This window comes from Sminthopsis crassicaudata, chromosome 5 (genome assembly GCF_048593235.1).
Source record: "Sminthopsis crassicaudata isolate SCR6 chromosome 5, ASM4859323v1, whole genome shotgun sequence".
Lineage (NCBI taxonomy): Eukaryota > Metazoa > Chordata > Mammalia > Dasyuromorphia > Dasyuridae > Sminthopsis > Sminthopsis crassicaudata.
Window position 1 is genome coordinate 235006478 of NC_133621.1, and position 24403 is coordinate 235030880.

At 33.4% G+C, this 24403-nt stretch overlaps 1 protein-coding gene across 3 annotated transcripts in view; it reads right to left on the reverse strand.

Annotated features, from left to right (window-relative positions):
* TRHDE (thyrotropin releasing hormone degrading enzyme) overlaps positions 1-24403 on the reverse strand; it is a 563478-nt gene that overhangs the window by 252356 nt on the left and 286719 nt on the right. For all 3 annotated transcript variants that reach the window (XM_074270526.1, XM_074270525.1, XM_074270528.1), the window contains exon 6: positions 4770-4907. In XM_074270526.1, coding sequence (XP_074126627.1) covers positions 4770-4907 — 138 coding nt within the window. The remainder of the gene's footprint in view (positions 1-4769; positions 4908-24403) is intronic.

Consider the following 24403-nt stretch of genomic DNA (forward strand, 5'->3'; position numbering starts at 1 on the left):
AGCTGTTTATATATCATGATTACTAGACCTTTATCAGAAAAACATGACACAAATATTTTTCCCCAATTAAACTGTTCTTCTTTTAGTTTTAACCACATTGATGTGGTATATGCCAAAATTTCTTAAACCCACATGGGGTTATATAACTGAATGTGGGGGTCATCGAAAATTTGGCTATATTAAAAAGTTTTTAAATGCTCTACATCCTGCAGTATCACATAATCCACTAAGATTTAATTCTTTATGTAAAAACAAAACAAAATAAAAAGCATAATCATTTCATTAGTTCAAAGAAAATCTGTTCTCTTTAAAAAATGATAAAATTATAAGTATACACAATAAAAATTGTTTTAAAATAAAAAGAGAGAGAATGACAATGATGAGAAAACATACCAAAATTTATTGGATGCAGCCATGGGAAATTTTATATCTCTAGAACCTTACTTGCATAAAATAGAAAAAGAAAAGATCAATGAATTGGGCTTGCAACTTAAAAAGGTAGAAAAAGAAAGCAAATTAAAAACACCTAATCAAATATTAAACTTGAAATTCTAAAAATAAAAGGAGACATTAATAAAATTGAAAGCAAAAAAAAAAACTATTGAATTAATAAATAAAACTAAGAAATGGTTTTATGAGAAAACCAAGAAAATAGATAAAGCTTTGGTAAATTTGATTACAAAAAAGAAAGAGGGAAATCAAATTGTTAGTCTTAAAAATGAAAAGGGAGAACTCTTAACTAATGAAGAGGAAATTAAGAGTAATAATTAGGAGTTATGTTGCCCAACTGTATGCCAATAAATTTGATAACGTAAGCTAAATGGATGAATACTTACAAAAATATAGGCTTTCCCTATTAAAAGAGAAAGAAGTAGATTAATTAAACAAACCCATTTTAGAAAAAGAAATAGAACAAGCTGTTATTGAACTTCCTAAGTAAAAATCCTCAAGACCAGAAAGATTTACATGTGAATTCTACCAAACAATTAAAGAAAAATTAACCCCAATACTGTATAAACTATTTAAAAAGATAGGGAATGAAGAAGTCCTACCAAATTCTTTTTATGACACAAACAGGGTACTGATTCCTAAACCAAGTAGAAAGAAATCAGAGAAAGAAAATTAAAGACCAATCTCCTTAATGAATATTGATTCCACAATCTTATATTAGCAATATAAGCTAATACATAAGCAATATTAGCAATAATAAAATATTAGCAAAGAGATTACAGAAAATCATCCTCAGGATAACACACAACGACCAAGTAGGATTTATACCAGGAATGCAGGACTCGCTTAATATTAGGAAAACTAGTAAAATAATTGACTATATTAATAACCAAATTAACAAAAACCATATAATAATCTGAATAGATACAGAAAAAGCATTTGATAAAATCCAACACCCATTCCTATTAAAAACACCAGAGTATAGGAATAAATGGACTTTTCCTTAAAATAGTAGCATCTATTTAAAACCATCAATAAGCATCATATGTAATGGCTATAATAAACTGGAACAATTTCCAGTAATATAAGGTGTGAAACAAGGTTGCCCACTATCACCATTACTATTCAATATTGCATTCAATATTTGACAATAAGAGTTGAGAAAAGGAATTACAATTGGTAATGAGGAAATCAAATTATTACACTTTACAGATGATATGATGGGATATTTAGAGAACCCCAGAGATTCTACTAAAAAGCTATTAGAAATAATCCACAACTTTAGCAAAATTGCAGAATATACAATAAATCCATATAAATCATCAGCATTCTTATAAACTAACAACATCCAACAGCTAGAGATACAAAGAGAAATTCCATTTAAAGTAATTGCCAATAGTATAAAATATTTGGGAATCTCTGTAATAAGGGAAAGTCAAGAACTATATGAGCAAAATTGCAAAATGCTTTCCACACCAATAAAATCAGATCTAAACAATTGGAAAAATATTAAGTTACCTTGGATAGGTTGTGCGAATATAATCAAGATGGCAATACTACCTAAACTAATCAATTTATTTAGTGATCTACCAATCAGGCTCCCAAAAAAACGATTATAATAACCTAGAAAAAAATAACAACAAAATTCATCTGGAAGAACAAAAGGGACTTTCAAGGGAATTAATGAAAAAAATAATCAAATGAAGGTGGCCTAGCAGTACCACATCTAACACTGTATTATAAAGCAGCAGTCACTAAAACCATATGGTATTGAGTAAGAAATAGACTAGTTGATCAGTGGAATAGGTTAGGTTCATAAGATAAAATAGCCAATAACTGTAGTAATCAAGTGTTTGACAAACTCAAAGACCCCAGCTTTTGGGATAAGAATGCATTGTTTGACAAAAATTGCTGAGAACATTGGAAATTAGTATGACAGAAACTAGGCATTGATTCACAAGTAATACCATACACCAAGATAATGTCAAAATGGGTTTATTATCTAGCCATAAAGACTGAGATCTCAGATCTGTGGAGGATGAAGGAATTTCTGACCAAAGAATAACTAGAGATAATTATTGATCACATAATAGAAATTTTTGATTATATCAAGTTAAGAAGTTTTTGTATAAACAAAACTAAAGCAGACAAGATTAGAAGGGAAGCAATAAACTGGAAAAACATTTTTACAGTCAAAGGTTCTGATAAAGGCCTCATTTCCAAAATATAGAGAATTGATTCTAATTTATAAGAAATCACACTATTCTCCAATTGATAAATGGTCAAAGGATATAGATAATTTTCAGATGAAGAAATTGAAATTATTTCTAGTCATATGAAATGTTCCAAATCATTATTGATCAGAGAAATGCAAATTAAGAAAACTCTGATATACCACTACACACCTGTCAGATTGGCTAGGATGACAGGAAAAAATAATGCAGAATGTTGGAGGGGATGTGGGAAAACTAGGACACTGAAACATTGTTGGTGGGATTGTGAATGCATCCAACCATTCTGGAGAGCAATTTGGAACTATGCTCAAAAAGTTATCCAAGTGTGCATACCCGTTGATCCAGCAGTATTACTACCGGGCTTACATCCCAAAGAGATCTTAAAGAAGGGAAAGGGACCTGTATGTGCCAAAATGTTTGTGGCGGCCCTTTTAGTAGTGGCTAGAAACTGCAAACTGGGTGGATGCCCATCAATTGGAGAATGGCTGAATAAATTGTGGTATATGAATGTTATGAATATTATTGTTGTGTAAAAAATGGCCACCAGCATGATTTCAGAGAGGCTTGGAGAGACTTACATGAACTTATGCTGCGTGAAATGAGCAGAACTAGGAGATCATTACACACTTCAACTACAATACTATATGATGATCAATTCTGATGGACTACTATACAACAATGAGATGATTCAAACCAGTTGCAATTGTTCAGTAATGAAGAGAACCAGCTAACCCCAGTGAAAGAACTATGGGAAATGAGTGTGGACCACAACATAACATTTCCACTCTTTCTGTTATCATTTGCTTACATTTTTGTTTTCCTTCTCAGGTTATTTTTACCTTATTTCTAAATCCAATTTTTCTTGTGTAGCAAGATAATTGTATAAATATTTATACATATATTTAATATGTATTGGACTACTTGCCATCTAGGGAATGGGGTGGGGGGAAGGAAGGGAAAATTGGAGCAGAAGGTTTTACAAGGATCCGTATTGAAAAATTACCCATGCATATATCTTGTAAATAAAGAGCTATAATAAAAAATTAAAAAGAAGAAAAAATAGTTCATATAAATTATTGTGGGGGTGTCTATCAAGAAATACAAAGAAATCACACAGTAACAATTTTGAAACAACAGAAACAACAGAAACAAAAAACACAAATTAAAGTAACACTCAAATAATTGGAGCAATTTTAATTTATAAATGACCTTACTTAAAATGGTTTTGTATTCACTACTCTATCAATCAAAACTTTTAAGCTGTGACTTTATAGAATAAGAAAAAAAAATAATTAAGCTAAAGAAACAAAAAGCAAATAATCTCAAGGGTAATAATGACAGAAAAAATAGATGGAAAATAAGTATTATAGACCCAGCAGTGCTATATTTCAAACTACACTACAAAACAGTAATCATGAAAACTATTTGGTATTGCTTAAAAAATAGACTCAGAAGCAAACTATCACTGTAACATAGCTTCTAACAAATCTAAGGATACCAACAATTAATTTTCAATGAGAACTGATGGAATACCTGAAAAGCAGAATGACAGAAATTGGGTTTAGGCCAAATGTTCATATATATATATCCTAACAACCTTCAAATCGATACAATATAGAGGTGAAAGGCAATATCATTTTTTTAAAAAATAGAAGACCATTGAAGGTGATACTTTTCACAATTATGAATAGGGAAGGAGTTTTTGACAAAGTAATGGATAAATTTTGATAATCATGATAATTGTTCTTCTTTTTCATTATTATTATTATTATTATTATTATTATTATGTCCTGATCCCCATCCTTCTCTTCATTCTTCTTTTCCTATTCTTTCTCCTCCTTTTCTTCCTCTTCTTCCTCCTTCTTCATTATCATCACCATCATCCTTATATCTACCACTACTCAACAGATATAATAATTCTTCATTGTAATATTCATTCTTTCATTAATTATTAACTAATCAGAGTTGATTGTTACCCTAAGGAACATCCCTTTTCTAAGGGCACAGCCTGTTGCCATGACAAAATAAAGAATGATGCCATGATGGACATATAATGAAAATGCCACGGGCTTTATCTGATCTTACCTTTTTATATGCGATCCAGTCAAAAACCCTGTCAATGTCAGTGACTTCAATCACTTCTTGGGATACTGGGTGTGAACTGGCCAGGCCATCTAGTAGCATCACTTCATGGAGCACATCAGTCAGAAATCTCTGTTTTTCCTGCAAATACAGTAGATAAGATAAGATAATGAATGACATGAGTGATAAATAATTATGTATATTATATTCACAAGACAAAAATAATGTGTATCACTTAGAAATGATAAGGACAGTAGCTTATGATGTTCATGTATCAAAATTTGCCAGACTCCAATAAAAGAAATCAGTGTATAAAAAGATGCTAAATTAATGTGTAAAAGTTGGTTCTTAGTAAACATATAGTAAAATTCAGCTGAAATGAAATGAAACTTAGATTATAACAAAAATAATTAAAATTCTCAATTTTGCATCAGTGCACTGCAATGTGAGGACTGAAACGTCATTCTTAATGTTTAAGGTAAATCTGCTGTCATCACTTTGGTCTAATTTAAGCAGTTTCAGTGCTGTTTATGCCATACACATATGCACAAATATATATATTTGCTAGAACAATTTTACAGTATTGAAAACAATAATAACTATGAAAATATGTTAAATTTAAAAGTGACATCTCCACATGTGCACATGTATAGGAAATAATGAGCACCTAGTATACTCTATGTTAGAAAAGAGTCAAAACAGATGGAAATTTTAAAAATAATTTTCTATTTCACATTGTTTTAACATATTTTCACATGTTCTGTATCTTTAAGATTGTGGTGCGACATTTGATGTGTTCTTGGCAATGACTGGCACACAGTAAGCACTTAAATGTATTTTCATTCATTCATTTATGTCTTACATACTTTTAAAAATGCTCTTTATATTTTTTTTATTTTTTTTAATTTTATTTTATAATTATAACATTTTTTGACAGTACATATGCATGGGTAATTTTTTACAACATTATCCCTTGCACTTACTTCTATTCATATTTTTCCCTTCCTCCCCCAACCCCCTCCCCCAGATGGCAAGCAGTCTTATATATGTTAAATATATTACAGTATATTCTAGATACAATATATGTGTGTAGAACCGAATTTTTTGTTGCACAGGAAGAATTGGATTCAGAAGGTAAAAATAACAGTTTACATTCATTTCCCAGTGTTCCTTTTCTGGATGTAGCTGGTTCTGTCCATCATTAATCAATTGGAATTGGATTAGCTCTTCTCTATGTTGAAGAAATCCACTTCCATCAGCATACATCCTCATACAGTATCATTGTTGAAGTGTATAATGATCTTCTGGTTCTGCTCGTTTCACTCAGCATCAGTTGATGTAAGTCTCTCCAAGCCTCTCTGTATTTCTCCTGTTGGTCATTTCTTATAGAACAATAATATTCCATAACATTCATGTACCATAGTTTACCCAACCATTCTCCAATTGATGGACATCCATTCATCTTCCAGCTTCTAGCCACTATGAAAAGGGCTGCCACAAACATTTTGGCACATACAGGACCCTTTCCCTTCTTTAGTAGTTCCTTGGGGTATAAGCCCAGTAGTAGTATGGCTGGGTCAAAGGGTATGCACATTTTGATAACTTTTTGGGCATAATTCCAGATTGCTCTCCAGAATGGTTGGATTCTTTCACAACTCCACCAACAATGCATCAGTGTCCCAGTTTTCCCACAGCCCCTCCAACATTTATCGTTATTTGTTACTGTCATCTTAGCCAATCTGACAGGTGTGTAATGATACCTCACAGTTGTCTTAATTTGCATTTCTCTGATCAATAGTGATTTGGAACACTCTCTCATATGAGTGGAAATAGTTTTAATTTCATCATCTGAAAATTGTCTGTTCATATCCTTTGACCATTTATCAATTGGAGAATGGCTTGATTTCTTATAAATTAAAGTCAATTCTCTGTATATTTTGGAGATGAGGCCTTTATCAGAACCTTTAACTGTAAAAATGCTTTCCCAATTTGTTACTTCCGTTCTAATCTTGTTTGTATAAGTTTTGTTTGTACAACAGCTTTTTAATTTGATGTAATCAAAATTTTCTATTTTGTGATCAATAATGATCTCTAGTTCTCCTTTGGTGACAAATTCGTTCCTCCTCCACAAGTCTGAGAGGTAAACTATCCTATGTTCCTCTAATTTAGTTATGATCTCTTTCTTTATGCCTAAATCATGGACCGATTTTGATCTTATCTTAGTATGTGGTGTTAAGTGTGGATTCATGCCTAGTTTCTGCAATACTAATTTCCAGTTTTCCAAGCAGTTTTTGTCAAATAATGAGTTCTTATCCCAAAAGTCAAACACTAGATTGCTATTTTTATTCACTATCTTGTCCTGTGAACCTAACCTATTCCACTGATCAACTAATCTATTTCTTAGCCAATACCAAATGGTTTTGGTGACTGCTACTTTATAATATAGTTCTATATCAGGTACAGCTAGACTACCTTCATTTGATTTTTTTTTCATTAATTCTCTTGAAATTCTCGGCCTTTTGTTCTTCCATATGAATTTTGTTATTTTTTCTAGGTCATTAAAATAGTTTCTTGGAAGTCTGATTGATATAACACTAAAAAAATAGAGTAGTTTAGGGAGTATTGTCATCTTGATTGTATTCACTCGGCCAATCCAAGAGCATTTAATGTCTTTCCAATTATTTAAATCTGACTTTATTTTTGTGGCAAATGTTTTGTAATTTTGCTCATATATTTCCTGATTTTCCTTTGGTAGATATATTCCCAAATATTTTGTATTATCAATTTATTTTGAATGGAATTTCTCTTTGTATCTCTTGCTGCTGGATTGTGTTGGTAATGTATAAAAATGTTGAGGATTTATGTGAATTTATTTTGTATTCTGCAACTTTGCTAAAGTTATGAATTGGTTCTAATACCTTTTTAGCACAGTCTTTGGGGTTCTCTAAGTATACCATCATATCATCTGCAAAGAGTGATAGTTTGATTTCCTCATTACCTACTCTAATTCCTTGAATCTCTTTCTCTGCTCTTATTGCTGAGGCTAGCATTTCTAGTACAATAGTGAATAGTAATGGTGATAGTAGGCAACCTTGTTTCACTCCTAATCTTACTGGGAAAGGATCCAGTTTATCGCCATTACACATGATGTTTATTGACCGTTTTAAATATATGCTCCTGATTATTTTAAGGAATAGTCCATTTATTCCTATACTCTCAAGTGTTTTTTAGTAGGAATGAATGTTGGATTTTATCAAATGCTTTTTCTGCATGTATTGAGATGGTCATATGGTTTTTGTTAATTTGGTTTTGATATAGTCGATTTTGCTTATAGTTTTGCTAATATTGAACTAGCCCTGCATTCCTTGTATAAATCCCACTTGGTCATAGTGTATTATCTTGGGTATGATATTCTGTAGTCTTTTTGCTAATATTTTATTTAAGATTTTAGCATCAATATTCATTAGGGAGATTGGGTCTATAATTTTCTTTCTCTGTTTCCAGCCTACTTGGTTTAGGTATCAGTACCATGTCTGTGTCATAAAAGGAATTTGGTAGGATTCCTTCAATCCCTATTTTTTCAAATAGTTCATATAGCATTGGAGTAAAATGTTCTTTAAATGTTTGGTAGAATTCACATGTAAATCCAACTGGTCTTGGGGATTTTTTCTTATGGAGTTGGTTAATAGCTTGTTCTATTTCTTTTTCTGAAATGGGACTATTTAGACTATTTACTTCTTCCTCTGTTAATCTGGGCAAGCTATATTTTCAAAGGTGTTCTTCCATTTCATTTAAGTTATCGAATTTATTGGCATAAAGTTGGGCAAAGTAACTCTTAACTATGGTTCTAATTTCCTCTTCATTAGTAGCGAGTTCTCCCTTTTCATTTTTAAGACTAACAATTTGCTTTTCCTCTTTTCTTTTTTAAATCAGATTTACTAAGGGTTCTTCTATTTTGTTGGTTTTTTCATAGAACCAACTCTTAGTTTTATTAATTAATTCAGTAGGTTTTTACTTTCAATTTTATTAATCTCTCCTTTTATTTTTAGAATTTCAAGTTTTGTGTTTGTCTGGGGGGTTTTAATTTATTCCTTTTCTAGCATTTTTAGTTATAAGCCCAATTCGTTGACCTTCTCCTTTTCTATTTTATGCAACTAGGCCTCTAGAGATATAAAATTTCTCTTTATTACTGCTTTGCCTGTATCCCACACATTTTGGTATGATGTCTCATTGTCATTTTCTTGGGTGAAGTTATTAATTACGTCTATGATTTGTTATTTCACCCAATCATTCTTTAGTATGAGATTATTTAGTTTCCAATTATTTTTTTGGTCTATTTTCTTTTGGCTTTTTATTTAATGTAATTTTCATTGCATTGTGGTCTGAAAAGGATACATTTACTATTTCTGCCTTACTGCATTTGATTTTGAGGTTTTTATGTCCTAGTATGTGATCAGTTTTTGTATAGGTTCCATGAACTGCAGAAGAAAGTATATTCCTTTCTGTCTCCATTTAGCTTTAGCCAACGATCTATCATATCAAACTTTTCTAATATTCTATTTACCTCTTTGACTTCTTTCTTATTTATTTTGTGGTTTGATTTATTTAATTCTGAGAGTACAAGTTTGAGATCTCCCACTATTAGAGTTTTGCTGTCTATTTCTACTTGTAGCTCTCTTAATTTCTCTTTTAAGAATTTAAATGCTGTACCACTTGGTGCGTAAATATTTAATATTGATACTGCTTCATTATCTATGCTACCCTTTAGCAAGATATAATGCCCTTCCTTATCTCTTTTAATTAGATCAATTTTTGTTTTTGCTTGATCTGAGATGAGGATGGCCACCCCTGCTTTTTTGGCTTCACCTGAAGCATAGTAGATTCTGCTCCACTCTTTTACCTTTATTCTGAATGTATCACCCTATTTCAGGTGTGTTTCCTGTAAACAACTTATTGTAGAATTCTGGCTTTTAATTCAGTCTGCTAACTGCTTCCTCTTTATGGGGGAGTTTACACCATTCATATTTATGGTTAAAATAACTAATTCTATATTGCTTGCCATCCTGTTAACCCCTGGTTATGCTTTTCTCCTTTCCTTCCCTCTTACCTCCCTCCCCATTATTAAACTTGTGAGCACCACTTGCTTTTCACAGCCCTCCCTTTTTAGTATCCCTCCTCCACCTTAAAGTTCCTCCTCCTATTTTACCCCTTTTCCTCACAATTTCTGCATTCCCTTCCCCTTAGCTTACTCCTTCCCTCCCACTTTTCAATGAAGTGGAAGCAGTTTCACCATAAATCAAATATGTCTATTGATACACACTATGTTCATCCCCCTCCTTTTTTTCTCTCAGATATAATAGGTTACCTTTGCCTCTTTATGAGATATAATACCACAACTTTACCCTTTTTATGATATAATTTCCTTTCTACCTCTAGCTTCTAGGACAAATTATACATGTGTTCTTTACATATCTTTATGGCAGAAATATAGTTCTCAAGATTTCTTTTTACCTTTTTAGAAATCTCTTGAGTTCTGTATTTGGAGATCAAACTTTTTGTTTAAATCCTGTTTTTTTCATCAAGAATAGAGGAATTCTTTTATTTTGTTGAATGTCCATCTTCTTCCCTGGAAAAAGATGCTCATTTTTGCTGGGTAAGTTATTCTTGGCTGCATACCAAGTTCCTTAGCCTTTCAGAATTTCATATTCCAGGCCCTTCACTCCTTTAATGTGGACACATCCTTAGTGTGGCTCCTCCCTATCTGAATTGCTTTTTTCTAGCAGCTTCCAATATTTTTTCCTTCGTCTGATGGTTCTTGAACTTGGCCACTATATTTCTTGGCATTTTGATTTCAGGGTCCCTTTCAGTAGGTGATCGATTAATTTTTTCAATGTCTATTTTACTCTCTGTTTCTAAAACATCTGGGCAGTTCTCTTTGACAATTTCCTAGAAAATCGTGTCCAGGCTCTTTTTTTCCTCATATTTTTCAGGAAGTCTGATTTTTCTCAAATTGTCTCTCCTGGATCTGTTTTCCAGGTCTGTTGTCTTCCCAATAAGGTACTTGATATTCTTTTCCATTGTTTTGTTTTTCTGGTTTTGCTTGACTACTTCTTGGTTTCTCCTTGGGTCATTCAATTCTCCTTGTTCAATTCTTATTTTCAATGATGTATTTTCTTCACTCACTTTTTTTTTTCATATCTTTTTGTAATTGTCCAATTGCTTTTGTAAGTGAGTTTTTTTCTTCTTTGGAATTTTTTTCCATTTCACCAATTTTATTTTTTAGAGAGCTGTTTTCTTTTTCCAACTCACTAATTTTATTTCTCAATGATTTGATTTCTTTATCCACTCTGTCTTTAGATGCGTGTGATGACTTCTCCAGACTCTCTAGTCAAGCTTCCCTTTTCTTTTCCCATTTCTCTTCTAGCTCCCTTGCGAGAGCCTTTTTGATTTCCTCTATGAGAGTCTTGTGTATTGTGAAGCAGATCATATCCCCCTTAGGGGATTCTTCTGGATACAGTCTGCTTTTAGTCTCCTCAGGGTTTGAAGTGTGCTCTCTCTCCATATAGAAGCTGTCAATGGTTAGAGCCCTTTTAAATTTTTTGTTCATTTTGTCAGAGCAGAATTGAAGAAAACAAATTGACAAGAGAAACAATTGGTTTGTTTCTGGGGGGGATGGGCTGGATGGTGCAACCGGGCTTCCTCTATAGACTGGGGGAGATAGCAGCGAGGCACTAATAGTACAGCGATGGCTTTGGTGTTTCTGCACTCTGAGGCTCTGAGGCTCTAAGAATGTGCTGAATCACTCCAGGTGGGGTGGGGGTAGCCAGGTCTGAGAGACACTAGCTTCCCAGTGTTTTATTCTTTACCTCCTGTGTTTACACCTTCTTTGCTGATCCTGGCTTGCTGCCACTGGGAATATCCATACTGGGGTAAAGGTTGTTCCACAGAAATAGCATAGATTGAACCCCTCCCCCTCTGGTCTGAGCAGTGTGAGCTGCCTGCCTCGCTCTCACTGCTTGCCCTCAGCCTATGGCCAGGCTGTTCATCCCCTCTCCCGAGCAAACACAGACCTTTTCTTGCAAATTTCAAGGATGTCTTCTGTTGGTAATTATTTGTGGGTTGTTTTCTGGTCAAGCATTAATTCCGAGGCTTGTCATGAATAAATTGTGAGAGAAAATGTGGAGCTCAAGCAGCTGTGTGCCTCCTCTCCGCCATCTTGGCCAGAAGTCTCTTTACTTTTTTTAATGCATATTTCAGCAAGTTGTTTTCTTTTTCCACTTTATCAAATCTTTCTTTTAATGAGTTATATGACTTTCTTATACTTTCTTGCAGAGCTTCTCTTTCCTTTCCCCTTTCCTTTCTTCTAGCTCTCTTTTAATATCTTTTATAATTTCGTATATTTCCAATTTCATATAGTAGAGTCTTGTGTTATGGGGATCAGGTTACATCCTCCTTTGGGGTTTTGTCTGGAGACTGTCTGCTATTAGTCTCCTCCAGGATGTAAATCTGCTCTCTATAGTTAGAGTTCACTTTGCTTTTTTACTCATTTTTTAAAAAAAACTTCTTGGGGTCTGACTTCAGGGCAAGGAGGTACTCAGCTTCCTCTACAGAACAGGGACAGATGGACAGTAGCTGTCCTGTGAACAGGTTTTGAAGAACAGGTGTACTGCAGAAGTGCCACTGCCCTGGAAAGAGCCCTTCTGTGCCTGAAGTGTGACTTCCCTGGTAAGAGCTCAGCACAGTGGAATGGCCACTGCCAGTGCCACTGGCCTTGGAAGAGCTCCATGCAGCAGAGATGCCATTGCCCTGGGAAGAACACTGCTGTGCTGAAGTGTGACTGCCCTAGGCAGAACTTCACTGTGTAGAAGTGTCACTGCCCTGGGCAGAGCCCCATGCTGTGCAATGCAGCTGTGCAGCTGTGTTGTGGTATTGCTGAGTCACTCCCGGTGCTTGGTGGGTATGGCCAGGTTCTGTGAAACTGGCATTTTGAGGCACACTTTACCTTTGGCGTTTGTGTAACTTCTCTGCTGATCTACTGCTTTGCAACCAAAGTAGAGCAGCCAATCTGTGATAGTTTTCTGTGCAAATTTTCTACCTGTGGAGACAGAACTTTGCCCCTGTCCTCAGCATGCCCTAGTCTCTGTGTTCTGCCTTCCTGCCTGTGTTGGCCTTCTCTGGCTCAATCAACACAGACCTTTTCTGGTGATCTTCCAGATTATCTTCTACTGGTTATTTGTTGTACTCCCAATATTCATGGATTCTACCAAATCAAGCAGAATTTCAGAGGCTGAATTTGGTAATCAGTAGGTGAAGGTAGAAGGGAGCTCAGAATGAAGTGTGTGTCCTCTCCACCATCTTGTGTGTCCAACACAATGCTTATCCCCCTCCCTTCTTTCCCTCAGATACAATAGATTTTCTTTGCCTCTTCATGAGATGTTATTTCCCTCTTTTTATCTCCACTTTTCCCTTTTTCCAGCTACAATCTCCTTTTCACTTGTAATTCATTTTTTATATTATAACAGTAAAATCAAATTATAGACTCTTATAAAATCTATATAGACTCAACATAAATACAATTCTCAAGATTTCTTTTTACCTTTTTATGCTTCTCTTGAGTTCTATATTTGGAGGTGAAATGTTTTGTTTAGCTCTGGTTTTTTCATCAGAAATAAATGGAATTCATCTGTTACATTGAATACCCATCTTCTTCTCTGGAAGAACATGCTCAGTTTAGCTGGGTAGTTTATTCTTGGCTGCATTCCAAGTTCCTTTGCCTTTCAGAATATCAGATTACAGGCCTTTCAGTCCTCTAATGTGGAAGGTGCTAGATCCTGAGTAATCCTCCTTGGTATTTGAATTTTTTTTTCTGGCTACTTGTAATAGTTTTTTCTTTTGTCTGATAGTTCTGAAATTTAGCCACAATATTCTTTGGAGTTTTACTTTTGGAGTCTCTTTCAGTAGGTGTTCAGTTAATTCCTTCAATGGCTATTTTACCTTCTGATTCTTTGACATCTGGGCAGTTCTCTTTGATGATTTCCTGAAAAATAGTGTCTAGGCTCTTTTTTTTCATCATGGTTTTCAGGACACCCAATAATCCTTAGATTATCTCTCCTAGATCTGTTTTCCAGGTCTGTTCTTTTCCCAAGTAGGTATTTAATATTGTTTTTTTCTATTTTGTTCTTTTTTCTTTGTTTTTCCCTTTGGTTTTGCTTGACTAATTCTTGATGTCTCATCTAGTCATTCATTTCCATTTGTTCACTTCTTGTTTCTAATGAATTATTTTTTTCATTTACTTTTTCAACTTCTTTTTGTATTTGTCCATTTGAGTTTTTAAATGAGTTGTTTTGTTCTATGGAATTTTTTTCCATTTCATAAAAAAATTTTAAAGAGTTATTTTCTTTTTCCAATTCACAAATTCTGTTTTCTTGGGAGTTCTTTACCTTTTCTATTTCATATTTCAGAGAACTGTTTTCTTTTTCCATTTTATCAAATCTTTCTTTTAATGAGTTATTTGCCTTTTCCAAACCCTCTTGCAGAGTTTTCCTTTCCTTCCCCCATTTTTCTTCTAGCTCTCTTTTAAGATCCTTTTTAATTTATTCTAGGAGAGCTTTGTGTAGGGACTAGGTTATAACCTTTGTGACTTCATCTGGAGACAATCTTCTTTTAGTCTCCTCAGGGTTTGAAATCTGTTCTTCTCTTTTACTATAAAAGTTGTCTATAGTTAGAGCTGTCTTTGCCTTTTTATTTTTTTAGGGCAAGGAGTTCCAAGTTTCCTCTACAGACACCCAGAAGTGGTAACAGCTAGGCTTTGATCTCACTCCTGGTTCTGGGTGATTGTTGCCAGTTCCCATAAGACTGGAGCTTTGGGGTACACTCTTTACCTTTTGTATTTGTGTTGGATGTTTTATAACTTCTCTGCTTATCTACTGGCTTGCAACCAGGACAGAGTAGCCAACAGTATGGTAGAATCCTCCCTGCAATTCTCTGCCCTCGTCTGCTCAGTGTTGGCTGGCCTCAGTGTTCTGCCTCCCTGCCTGCCCCTAGCCTCTTCCCAGGCCCCCATGCCCAATCAAAACAGACCTTTTCTAACTATATTCAAAATTATCTTCTGCTGGTAATCTTCTGTACTCCCAATATCCGTGGATTCTGCTAATCCAGCATTTTTTTCAGATGCTGAATTCCTTAATTAGTGTAGGGTAGTATGAGAGCTCAGAAAAAGTTTGTCTTCTCCACCATCTTGGCTCTGCCCCTACAGTACCTCTCAAAGACCACATACTAAATTGTCAAGAGTTTGTAATCCACATTGATGGCAAGGAAATGTTCATACTGAGGAAATCACAGATTTTTAAAGTACTAAAATAAAAATAGCAGAAATGAATCAAGTACTCTGAATTTTCAAAAACAAAATTCAATCTCAACATTGCCTTATTTAAGCTTCCCCCCAAAACAACTGAAATTGATCAAATCTTATTTTTTTTTTGAGTGATAAATATCACCTTTATATCTGGATTTAGGGACAAAAACTAAACACATTAAAATTTAAAGACAAAAAAAGTGATTGTGATTTATAAATATATATGTAAAGCCCATGAATTTTGGGGAAAATTCATTAATGCCCCTTTTCAATAAAATAAGAAAAAATGTAAATATCTATTCTTCATCTTGTATTATGCTAATTTTTCTACATGAAAAATCATTTTAAGGTGATAATTTCTAATACATTTCACATTGTATTTGTATAATTTCAATGATCACACTAAAATACAAATTATCTTATGAATTTTAAATGATTTGTCTTAAATTATTTAATATAAAAAATTAGACACTAAAATATATCACAAATGAACCACCTCCATTTTTCTTCATTCCTTGATACGTGTCTTAAAACATTAATTCATGTGTATCTGGTCCATGGATATATTTCTATATGATATCAGCTGAATTTTAGTGATGCAATATTTATACCTCAAAACATTATATTCATAAGAGACTTGAAAAGGTGAGTGTTCCCTAAGCAAACCAGTTTTTGCCTAGAAATTGAGTGAATTCCATAATATTTAGGATCTTCTTTAAAAAATACAACTTTTTCACTGTTCTTTCTAGTTAGAGAGAAAGATAATTGGGTAATTAGGGAAACAAGTTTATGTCCATAAAGAGATAAAGAGAGTAAAGGCCTAGAAGAAAAATATACACAAAGGTCCAGAAGAGAAGATTCCTTAAACTAAAAAGGAAAAAGAAAAATTCTAGCCAGAAGCAAATACAGTTTAATAAAGCCAAAAAGAGCTCCAGAGATATACTGTACTAATATTTAATAAACATTCTCTCTCTAAAATGGGATACAATCTTCCAAAATCCACCAATATCTAAATAGGGACCTCAATAACAGCAACAACACATCAATAAAATTCCTATTGCCTATAATGTAAACTCACAGAAGAAGATAAAAAATAAAACTAAGAAAAAACACAGACTAATAGAATCTCAGAATTAGGAAGGATCTTCAGGATTACTCAATCAAATCTCTCTAAACAATAGTACTTGAAGACTTTAGCAGCGTAGTTACTTTGAGACAGCTTTAATTGTTAATAGAAGGCTTTTATTTAAATAAAACTTCTGTCCACAACTATTACTCATCAGTACATCAATCAAGAATTTATTAAGCATGTGCCAGAATCTGAAATCACTTTTGCCCCTCACCCCCCACCAAAAAAGTCAAATGGTTCTTATAGCAAATGGGTAGATGATAGATCAATGAATAGTTACTTTAGATCAGGGATTAAACTTTTTCCACTTGTGACTGTTTTTTGCCTGAGAAATTTTTATATGATTCTGTTCCAAATCTGAGCCAGATGCTTCTGGCAGCATTCATGTGCATGCACAGTACAAAGCACACATGCTGTGTCTTCAAAATCAAAGTTTCAGTAAAGTCAGGTGATGCAACACAGGCAAGCACTGCCAGAAACACCTCCAATTCATTGAACATTTAATTTTGAATTAATTTTTAGTCATTGCATTCAGATATCTTTTATTGCTGCCAAATTTTTTATGACCCCATATTCAGTTTAAAAAGCTTTGCTTGGAGGATTCTAGGAAGATACTTGAGTTATGTAGGTAAATATCAAACTCTCCCGATTTCCCCGACAAATAGAAAAAAAATGTGCCTCAGGGTGAACACAGACTGGTGAAAAATCAGGAAGATTTGGGGAGAACAGGGATCCTCCTGGTGCAATCTAAGAAGATCTGAAGAAAGACCCTCAGACTGGAATTAATCTGTCTGAAGTATAAACATTTCTGGACTAACTTTGTAGAAACATCAAGTGGGAATCCCTTAAACTATCTAATTGAGGCTGGAACTTCAGCAGGAACCACAGAGACTTTCACTCCCTAAACTATTTGTGGAGTTAATGTTAGAGTCCTGGAAGTCTGAGCAAACCTCAGCTGATTGGGAACTGCCAGGCTGTGCTGCTGAGACAGGGGCCCCTGGGCAAAAAGGAACCAGCACTTGGTCAGTGTAGAAGCAGGAAGGGAGAGGTTTGGAGTTCCTGAGCAGAGTAGAGAGCTGAAGGGAGACTTGAATGAAGTACCATCCCTCCCTCCCCCAGGATTACAGATGCTTACACTAATACCTCTTATTTTAAAAAATGAACTGGCAAAGAAGAAAGAGTCCCATCATTGAAACATATAATAGGAACAGAGAAGACAGGAATTTATCTTCAGAGGACACTTTAGTTTAAAAAAAAAAAAAAAGCTTTTACCCCAAAGAGAAATGTAAAATGGTTCTCTGCACAGAGAGAATTTACAGAAGAAATCAAAAATGAATTTTTAAAAATCAGATGCAAGACATTGAGAAAAAACTAAAGAAAAAAATTTAAACCATCTAAGAAAAACAAGATTATGGGAAAAAACAGTTAACCAATTAGAAAAAGAGGTGCAGAGTCTCAAAGATGAAAATAACTTTTTGAAAATTAGAATCAGGCAAGAGGAAGATATGAGAGACAAGAAATAATACAACATTATAAAGAAGAAGAAAATAGAACAAAATGCAAAATATCTCATAAGAAAAACAACAGATCTGGGGAACAAATCAAAAAGAGAAAATATAAAAAAACCTGGACTTTCAGAAAGTTGTGACCAAAAAGAGAACCTCAATACCATAATGCAGGAAATAATCCTAGAAAATTGTCCTGGAGTAACAAAACATGAGGAGAAAATAGAAATAGAAAAAAATCCATCAATCACCACTTAAACAGGATCCTTTGTGGAAAACATACGAATATTATTAACAAATTTCAAAACCTCCAGATCAAAGAGAAAATTTTGCAAGAAAAAAAGAAAAAAAAAAAACAATTTGAATATGCTGGATGTTCAAATAGAATTGTACAAGACTTATTAGCAGCTATAATAAAAGACCACAGGTCTTGGAATCAAATCTATAGACACACAAAAAACAAAACGATAACAACAACAACAAAACCCTAGGCCTACAGCCAAAAATATCATCCCAAAAAATTATTTATGATTTTGAATGAGAAAAAATGAACATTAAATGAATTTGCATATTTTCAGGACTTTCTATCAACCAACCCCAACTTAACAGATAATTTAACATATAAGAACCAATATCAAAGAGCAGTTTTAAAGATTTCCAATATGGACAAATGTTGAAACATGGGTAAATTGATGTTGTTTTTACATGGGAAATGTATACTTTATGTTTAAGATTTATAATACAATAAAGTTAGCTCAAAAGAAAGATGGGAAGAGTAAAGGTAAAAATTCTAATTATGCTATACAAATGAGGTGGAGAGGAAGAATAGACACAGAAACATTAGAGGGGGGAGGAGGGTTCATAATTCTGAAAATCTACTCACATGTAGTAGTTCAATAAGCAACACTACATATATATATATATATATATATATATATATATATATATATATGTATACCATGAAGAATACAGTACCCTCCAAAATCTATTTTAAAAAAATAAGGAGGAGAGGGATAGGGGGATGGGGAAATAAAGGGTGAGGGAAAAAGACAAAGAAGGGAGGTCAAGTAATAGTAAGCCAAGAGAATTTAAAGAGTCAGCAGAGATAGGAAAGATATGTGTATGTGTTGTGTGTGTGTGCATGTATGAATGTATATATGTATGTATATATCTACATATGTATACATAAATATATCTTTTCTTAACTGTAATTTGCTTAGGGGCATCAGGCAATGAAACAAAGATATGTGTGTATCTGTATATTTACGTATGTATATATCTATATATGTTTATATAAATATATCCCTTTTTAACTGTAGCCTGCTCAGAGGTAGTAGGGAGAGATAAAACAGAGGGGGGAAGAATAAAATAAAAAGGGTGTTCAGCAGTAAACAATTTATGGGGAAGTAAAGAAAAGATGGACACTCATGAACATAATTTCACTTACTAATATATATGTACATACACACACATATATACACACACTTTCTTGAACTGGTAATTTGTTGTTATATATTTTGAAATCTCCCTGATGTTCTGATGAGCACATGATAATGTTGTCTTTTCTTTTGTTTCATTTAGTTTCATAATGCTTTTCTGCTTTTCTGTTTTTCTTATTTTGTTTTTTCAAATAAATTTTTTTTTTGGGGGGAAGAGATAGGAAAGAAGTGAACAATATATTGCCTATGATATAATCAGTAAATCTAAGGAAGGATTTGAATACAGATTGACTCCAGCATTAACTTGTAACTCTTGTTACTTGTGTAATTCTAGGCAAGTAACTTAACCTCTGTCAACCTCAGTTTTCTCAACTGCAAAATGAGTATAATAACACTTACTTCACAGTTGTTATGAGGGATCAAGTAAAATCATTTATAAAGTACTTGAAAAGATTAATATATTAATGTAGTATTGAGAAGCATTTGAGTTGAGTTTTGAAGGAAACTATGAATTCTAAGAGTGGAAAGAGTAAATTTTAGACAAGGAGAATAGCCAGTTGTATAGAAATGATCAAGTAAAGAGTCAAAACAGAGTTCAGGTATATAGGAAATACTTATACATATAGGTGGATATACATTCATATAGGAAAAGAGTCCAAGAAGTGGTAGTAATGTAAGGAGAGAATCAAGAAAGAACAGTTTCATAAAGAAGAACAGAATATATAGGAGGAAGGAATAGTCAATAGTTTTGAAGAAATGACAATAACGACTAGAAAAAGGTTGGATTTGATAATGAAGAGATTGTTGGGAACTTTGGAAAGCCCATTTTAAGTAAAAGAGTGAAACTGGAAGTCAAATGAAAACCAGTTTAAAAACGAGTGGGAAGTGAGGAAATAGAGGTAAGAAGAGTAAATTATAGTTGTATTTTTGTTGTTTTGTTTCCCCTAAAAGTTTTGCATTAAAGAGAAAATAACTATTATACTTAAACCAGAGAAGATAAAACAGTTATGAATTTCTTGAAGGACGGGAGAGATCTTGTAGACTAGCCACTAAGTGAAAACATAATTGTAGGAAATCCGTAGATAAAGAGAAGTTGAAATTTAGAGAAAGAATGATTAGAAGGCAAACTTTCAGAAAAGATAGGTGGGAGAGGGAATCCAAGTTACAAATTAGAGGGATTAATGTTAGCAAAAGGCCATTTCTTCTGTGATTAGAACAAAGAGGAAAAAAAATATTGAATGATGTTAAAGCAATTTGAGATGTAGAAAATAAGGTTAGATAAAAAAAAATGGGGCCAGAATTTGGACAGTACCATAGCCATATGAATTGGAATGATATGTCAAATGACACACTTTAAGGAAATGAATCTAGCAACACTGTGCAGAATGGTTTGGAGTATCAAAGGCTGACAGTACCTACACATTATTATAGCAAACTGTGTGTGATAAGTATTTGTGTTAAGGAGAGTATTGTTAGCAAGAAGAAGGAGAAAAGTTGACTGTAACAGAGTATCTGGAAAAGAGTCAATAGCTATTAGAGAATTTTATCCAATTGAGTAGTTGAAAGGGAACTAAAGTTTAAAGATTATTCCAAGGTTTTTTTACCTGATACACTAGTAAACAGTGTAATTATAAAATAGAGGAGAAGAAAAGCAGAGTTATTTTGTGGAATAAGCTAAAGCACTCGCTTTTAGATCTGTTGAGTTACAGATAATGCAGTAAGAAGACATGAGCTACGGTAGTTTAAAATAGAGAACAGATAAGATGTTGGTGAGAAATATTCAGGACTTCAGTAAAAGTTTGCTAGGGAAAATATGAAACAAAATGTAAATAACAAATTAAAGAATTACATAATCTTAGAGTTGGAAGGAAACTCTGAAATTCATAGGCTGATAGTTAGAGCTAGAAGGACCTAAGAAATAATTAAATTTAATTCCTTTGTGTTACAGAATGGGAGATTGAGGGACAGAACAGTTAAGTAATGCTAGGGTCAGAAAGCAAGTAAATATCTGAAATAATCTAGTAGAATTTGTTCCTGAATAAAAATTCTCCCTACAAAATACCTAACAAGTTTTAAAGAGAGAATACTCAATCTCCTAAAGCAGCTCATTTTTATCTTTGGATAGCTTTAACTGTTGAGAAGTCATTATATTGAACTAAAACTACACCTCTTCAGTATCCATCCATTGTCCCTAATTCTACCCTTTGAGACAAAGTAGGTTACAAGTCAAATGCCTCACTCACATGACAGCTCAAACAAAAATTGAAGGCAACTTTCTCCTTCCCATCTTCAGTATCACAGATTTTCATTGCAAATTACTGTAGATTGTAGATTTGATAGGGTATATGAGGAAACCTGAATATCTTACCTTAATTCTCCAGCAAAGTTAGAACATTCTCTTTGACTATAAACATATACTGGAATACATGGATAAATATACAGACTTTGTATTCCACACCAACAAAATGGCAGAATAACAACAAAAGGTCAGCAAAGTAGAGTGAGTGGATGAAGTTCTGGGCTTTGACATAAGAAAACTTGTGTTCAAAGTTTTCTTCTTCTCTACTAGCACATGTTAATTATGTGACTATGGATCAATCATTTAATCTTTCTGAAGTTCATGTCTTCATCAGTAAAATAATAATAACCATATAACCAACCCTGTTACTGTTCCCAAAGACCACAAGATCTTTCCATATATCCAGCAACTGAAATCACCTTTAAGTGTTGTAGAGGGCTGAAGCTCTGAAAAGGTGTATCAAAGACAGCAGAGCATTTAAGGTTAATTACCTACTCAATGTGAGATAATGGTTCCATAAGCATATACTCAAATGATATGGTAATGTGATTGCTGAATGTGTGGTGGTGAGATAATTGTAGGGAAGAATTGGAGGGCTAAGGGAGAGAGATCAGACTTTCTCTGCCTCAGCACCCTGAGGAAAGGAGACTTCAGGCTTCAGATTCCAGAGTTCAGAATTCATCTTTGATGAGTCCTGTGGCAACTTCCCTGCCTCTTTCACTTCTCCTTCTAAAGACTAAGGATTTTGACTGATCCTAACTCTGACTGATTCTGAGGCCCTCCAGAGAGCTACCCCAGTCATGTAAGTGTTATGTTTACTAATTAGAATGTGAGCTTCTTGAGAACAGGCACTATCTTGTTTTTGTATTTGCATTCTCAGCACATAACATAATGTTTGGCACAGAGTAAACAATAAGTGACTTTTCATTCCATTTTTTATCATGATATCCTTATTGGAACTAAAAGAGATGCTAGAGTTCAGCTAACCCAGGCTCCTCATTTTATAAATGAGGTTTAACTAATTTGTTTGTGCAAGAAGGCAATACTATGATCAATTCATAAATGTGCAATATATATGTATGTGTATATGGGGTGAGGCTGGAATATTCTAAAGAAATATTCCCTTCACTAGTTTATGATCTAGAAAGAGAAGTTTATGATCAAAATTCAGAGGTCCTTAATCTTTTTGTGTTGTAGAATTCTTTGGAGAATGAAGTTTATGCACACTTCTGAGAATATTGTTTTTAAAAGCAAAAAAAAAAACAGATTAGATTTAAAAGGAAACTAATTATATTTATATAGTTACTAAAACCTTTATTTTTAAAATAAGTTCATGTGTCCCAGGTTAAGAACTCCTGGTGCAGTTGAAGTGGGCAGGCAAATAGAAGAATAGACAGATAAACATACACATATGAATATGTAAACAAAAGCTGAAAAAATGGTTAGATCTCAAATAAATGGTACAATACTTCTTCCTATAGAAATTGTAGCCAGATAAATGATTATTTTAATTTCCTTCTCCTTTATATTAATTTTGGATCAAGTGTTCAAAAATATTAAGCCCTCCAAGTTTCCCGAGTTGACATAGTCAAAAATTATAAGGGAGAATCACTTTTATAAGCTAATTTACATATCCATAAGATCCATTTCTAGTCTTACACTAGGAAACTTATTAGGATGGTTCAAGCCTTAGGAAAGAATACATTATCTATTGAAAGTCTTTCCAAAATCCACTTCCATGTCTCCAAGAAGACGTAAAAATAAGTTCCAGTGATACTATTTTGTTCCTTTCACATCACATAAGTGTATATAGTTTGCCCATTACTTTGCCCTCAAACTTCATGTATGTTTAGACACACAGGAAAAAATTCATAGTTTTTTGGTATTAAACAATATTTTAAATAATAGACTATAAAATCCAAATTGAAATTTAGCTCAGTGTCTGACAGTAAACACATTTAACATTCTGGGGTTCTATATAACCCATACAATAGGAAGCATTCATGCTATATACTGCAGAGCATGATTCCTCTTTAGTGTCAACAACATATGTTATCACTACTAAACCAAAATTCTGTAAGCATGCCATAACCAGTCTATTTGTTTCAGAACAGCTAAATTTGATTTCTATATGAACATCTTGGATGATTTTCAATCAGCTCGCTGATTACCCAAAATAATCCTCAACACAGAAACTCATGAGTTGGTGTACCTTAAACATTAGAAAAACAGTAAAAAAAACTGGGTTAGATGACATCATGGATTGAGAGAGCACCATTCATCATCGTCCTGTTCTATCTATTCATTCACAGAATTCAAATGGATTATGGCATGTTTAATATTATCCAGGCAAAAATACTGAGATATAATTGCTCAGTTTACTGTTCTATCTATATTCACCAGCATCTCTGCTTCTTTATCAAAGGATATAAACATGAAGACACAATAATATTGATCTGGCAAAGCAATATCATGAATTAGTCATTATACTTTTCATTAACTGTTGCAATCCCTGATCTTCTAGAAGAAACAAATATGCTTTATTATTAATGACCAAGTTGTCTAAACTTAACTTGTTCATGTTCTGGCAATACCTGCAATGCCAAGAACTATCGCCATCTATTATGTTCTCTTTAGTTTTCTTTCCTCCTAAAGCATTCCTAGACATATATTCTCCTTATTTCTTCCAAGTACCAGTCAATAGGTTCATGTCATTTTTAAAGTATCACCTGCCTTTCCAATTCTCTCAGATTATTCTTAATGAAGACACAATTGAAGCTATAGTGATCTTCAGTTACATTTAGTTGTGTCTTAATCATTAGATAATAAATAGGTTCATGAATTTAAAACTAGATTGGCCTTTGGAATGTATAGGATCTAGGGTTATAGAGATCATCTGGTCCAAAGTAAT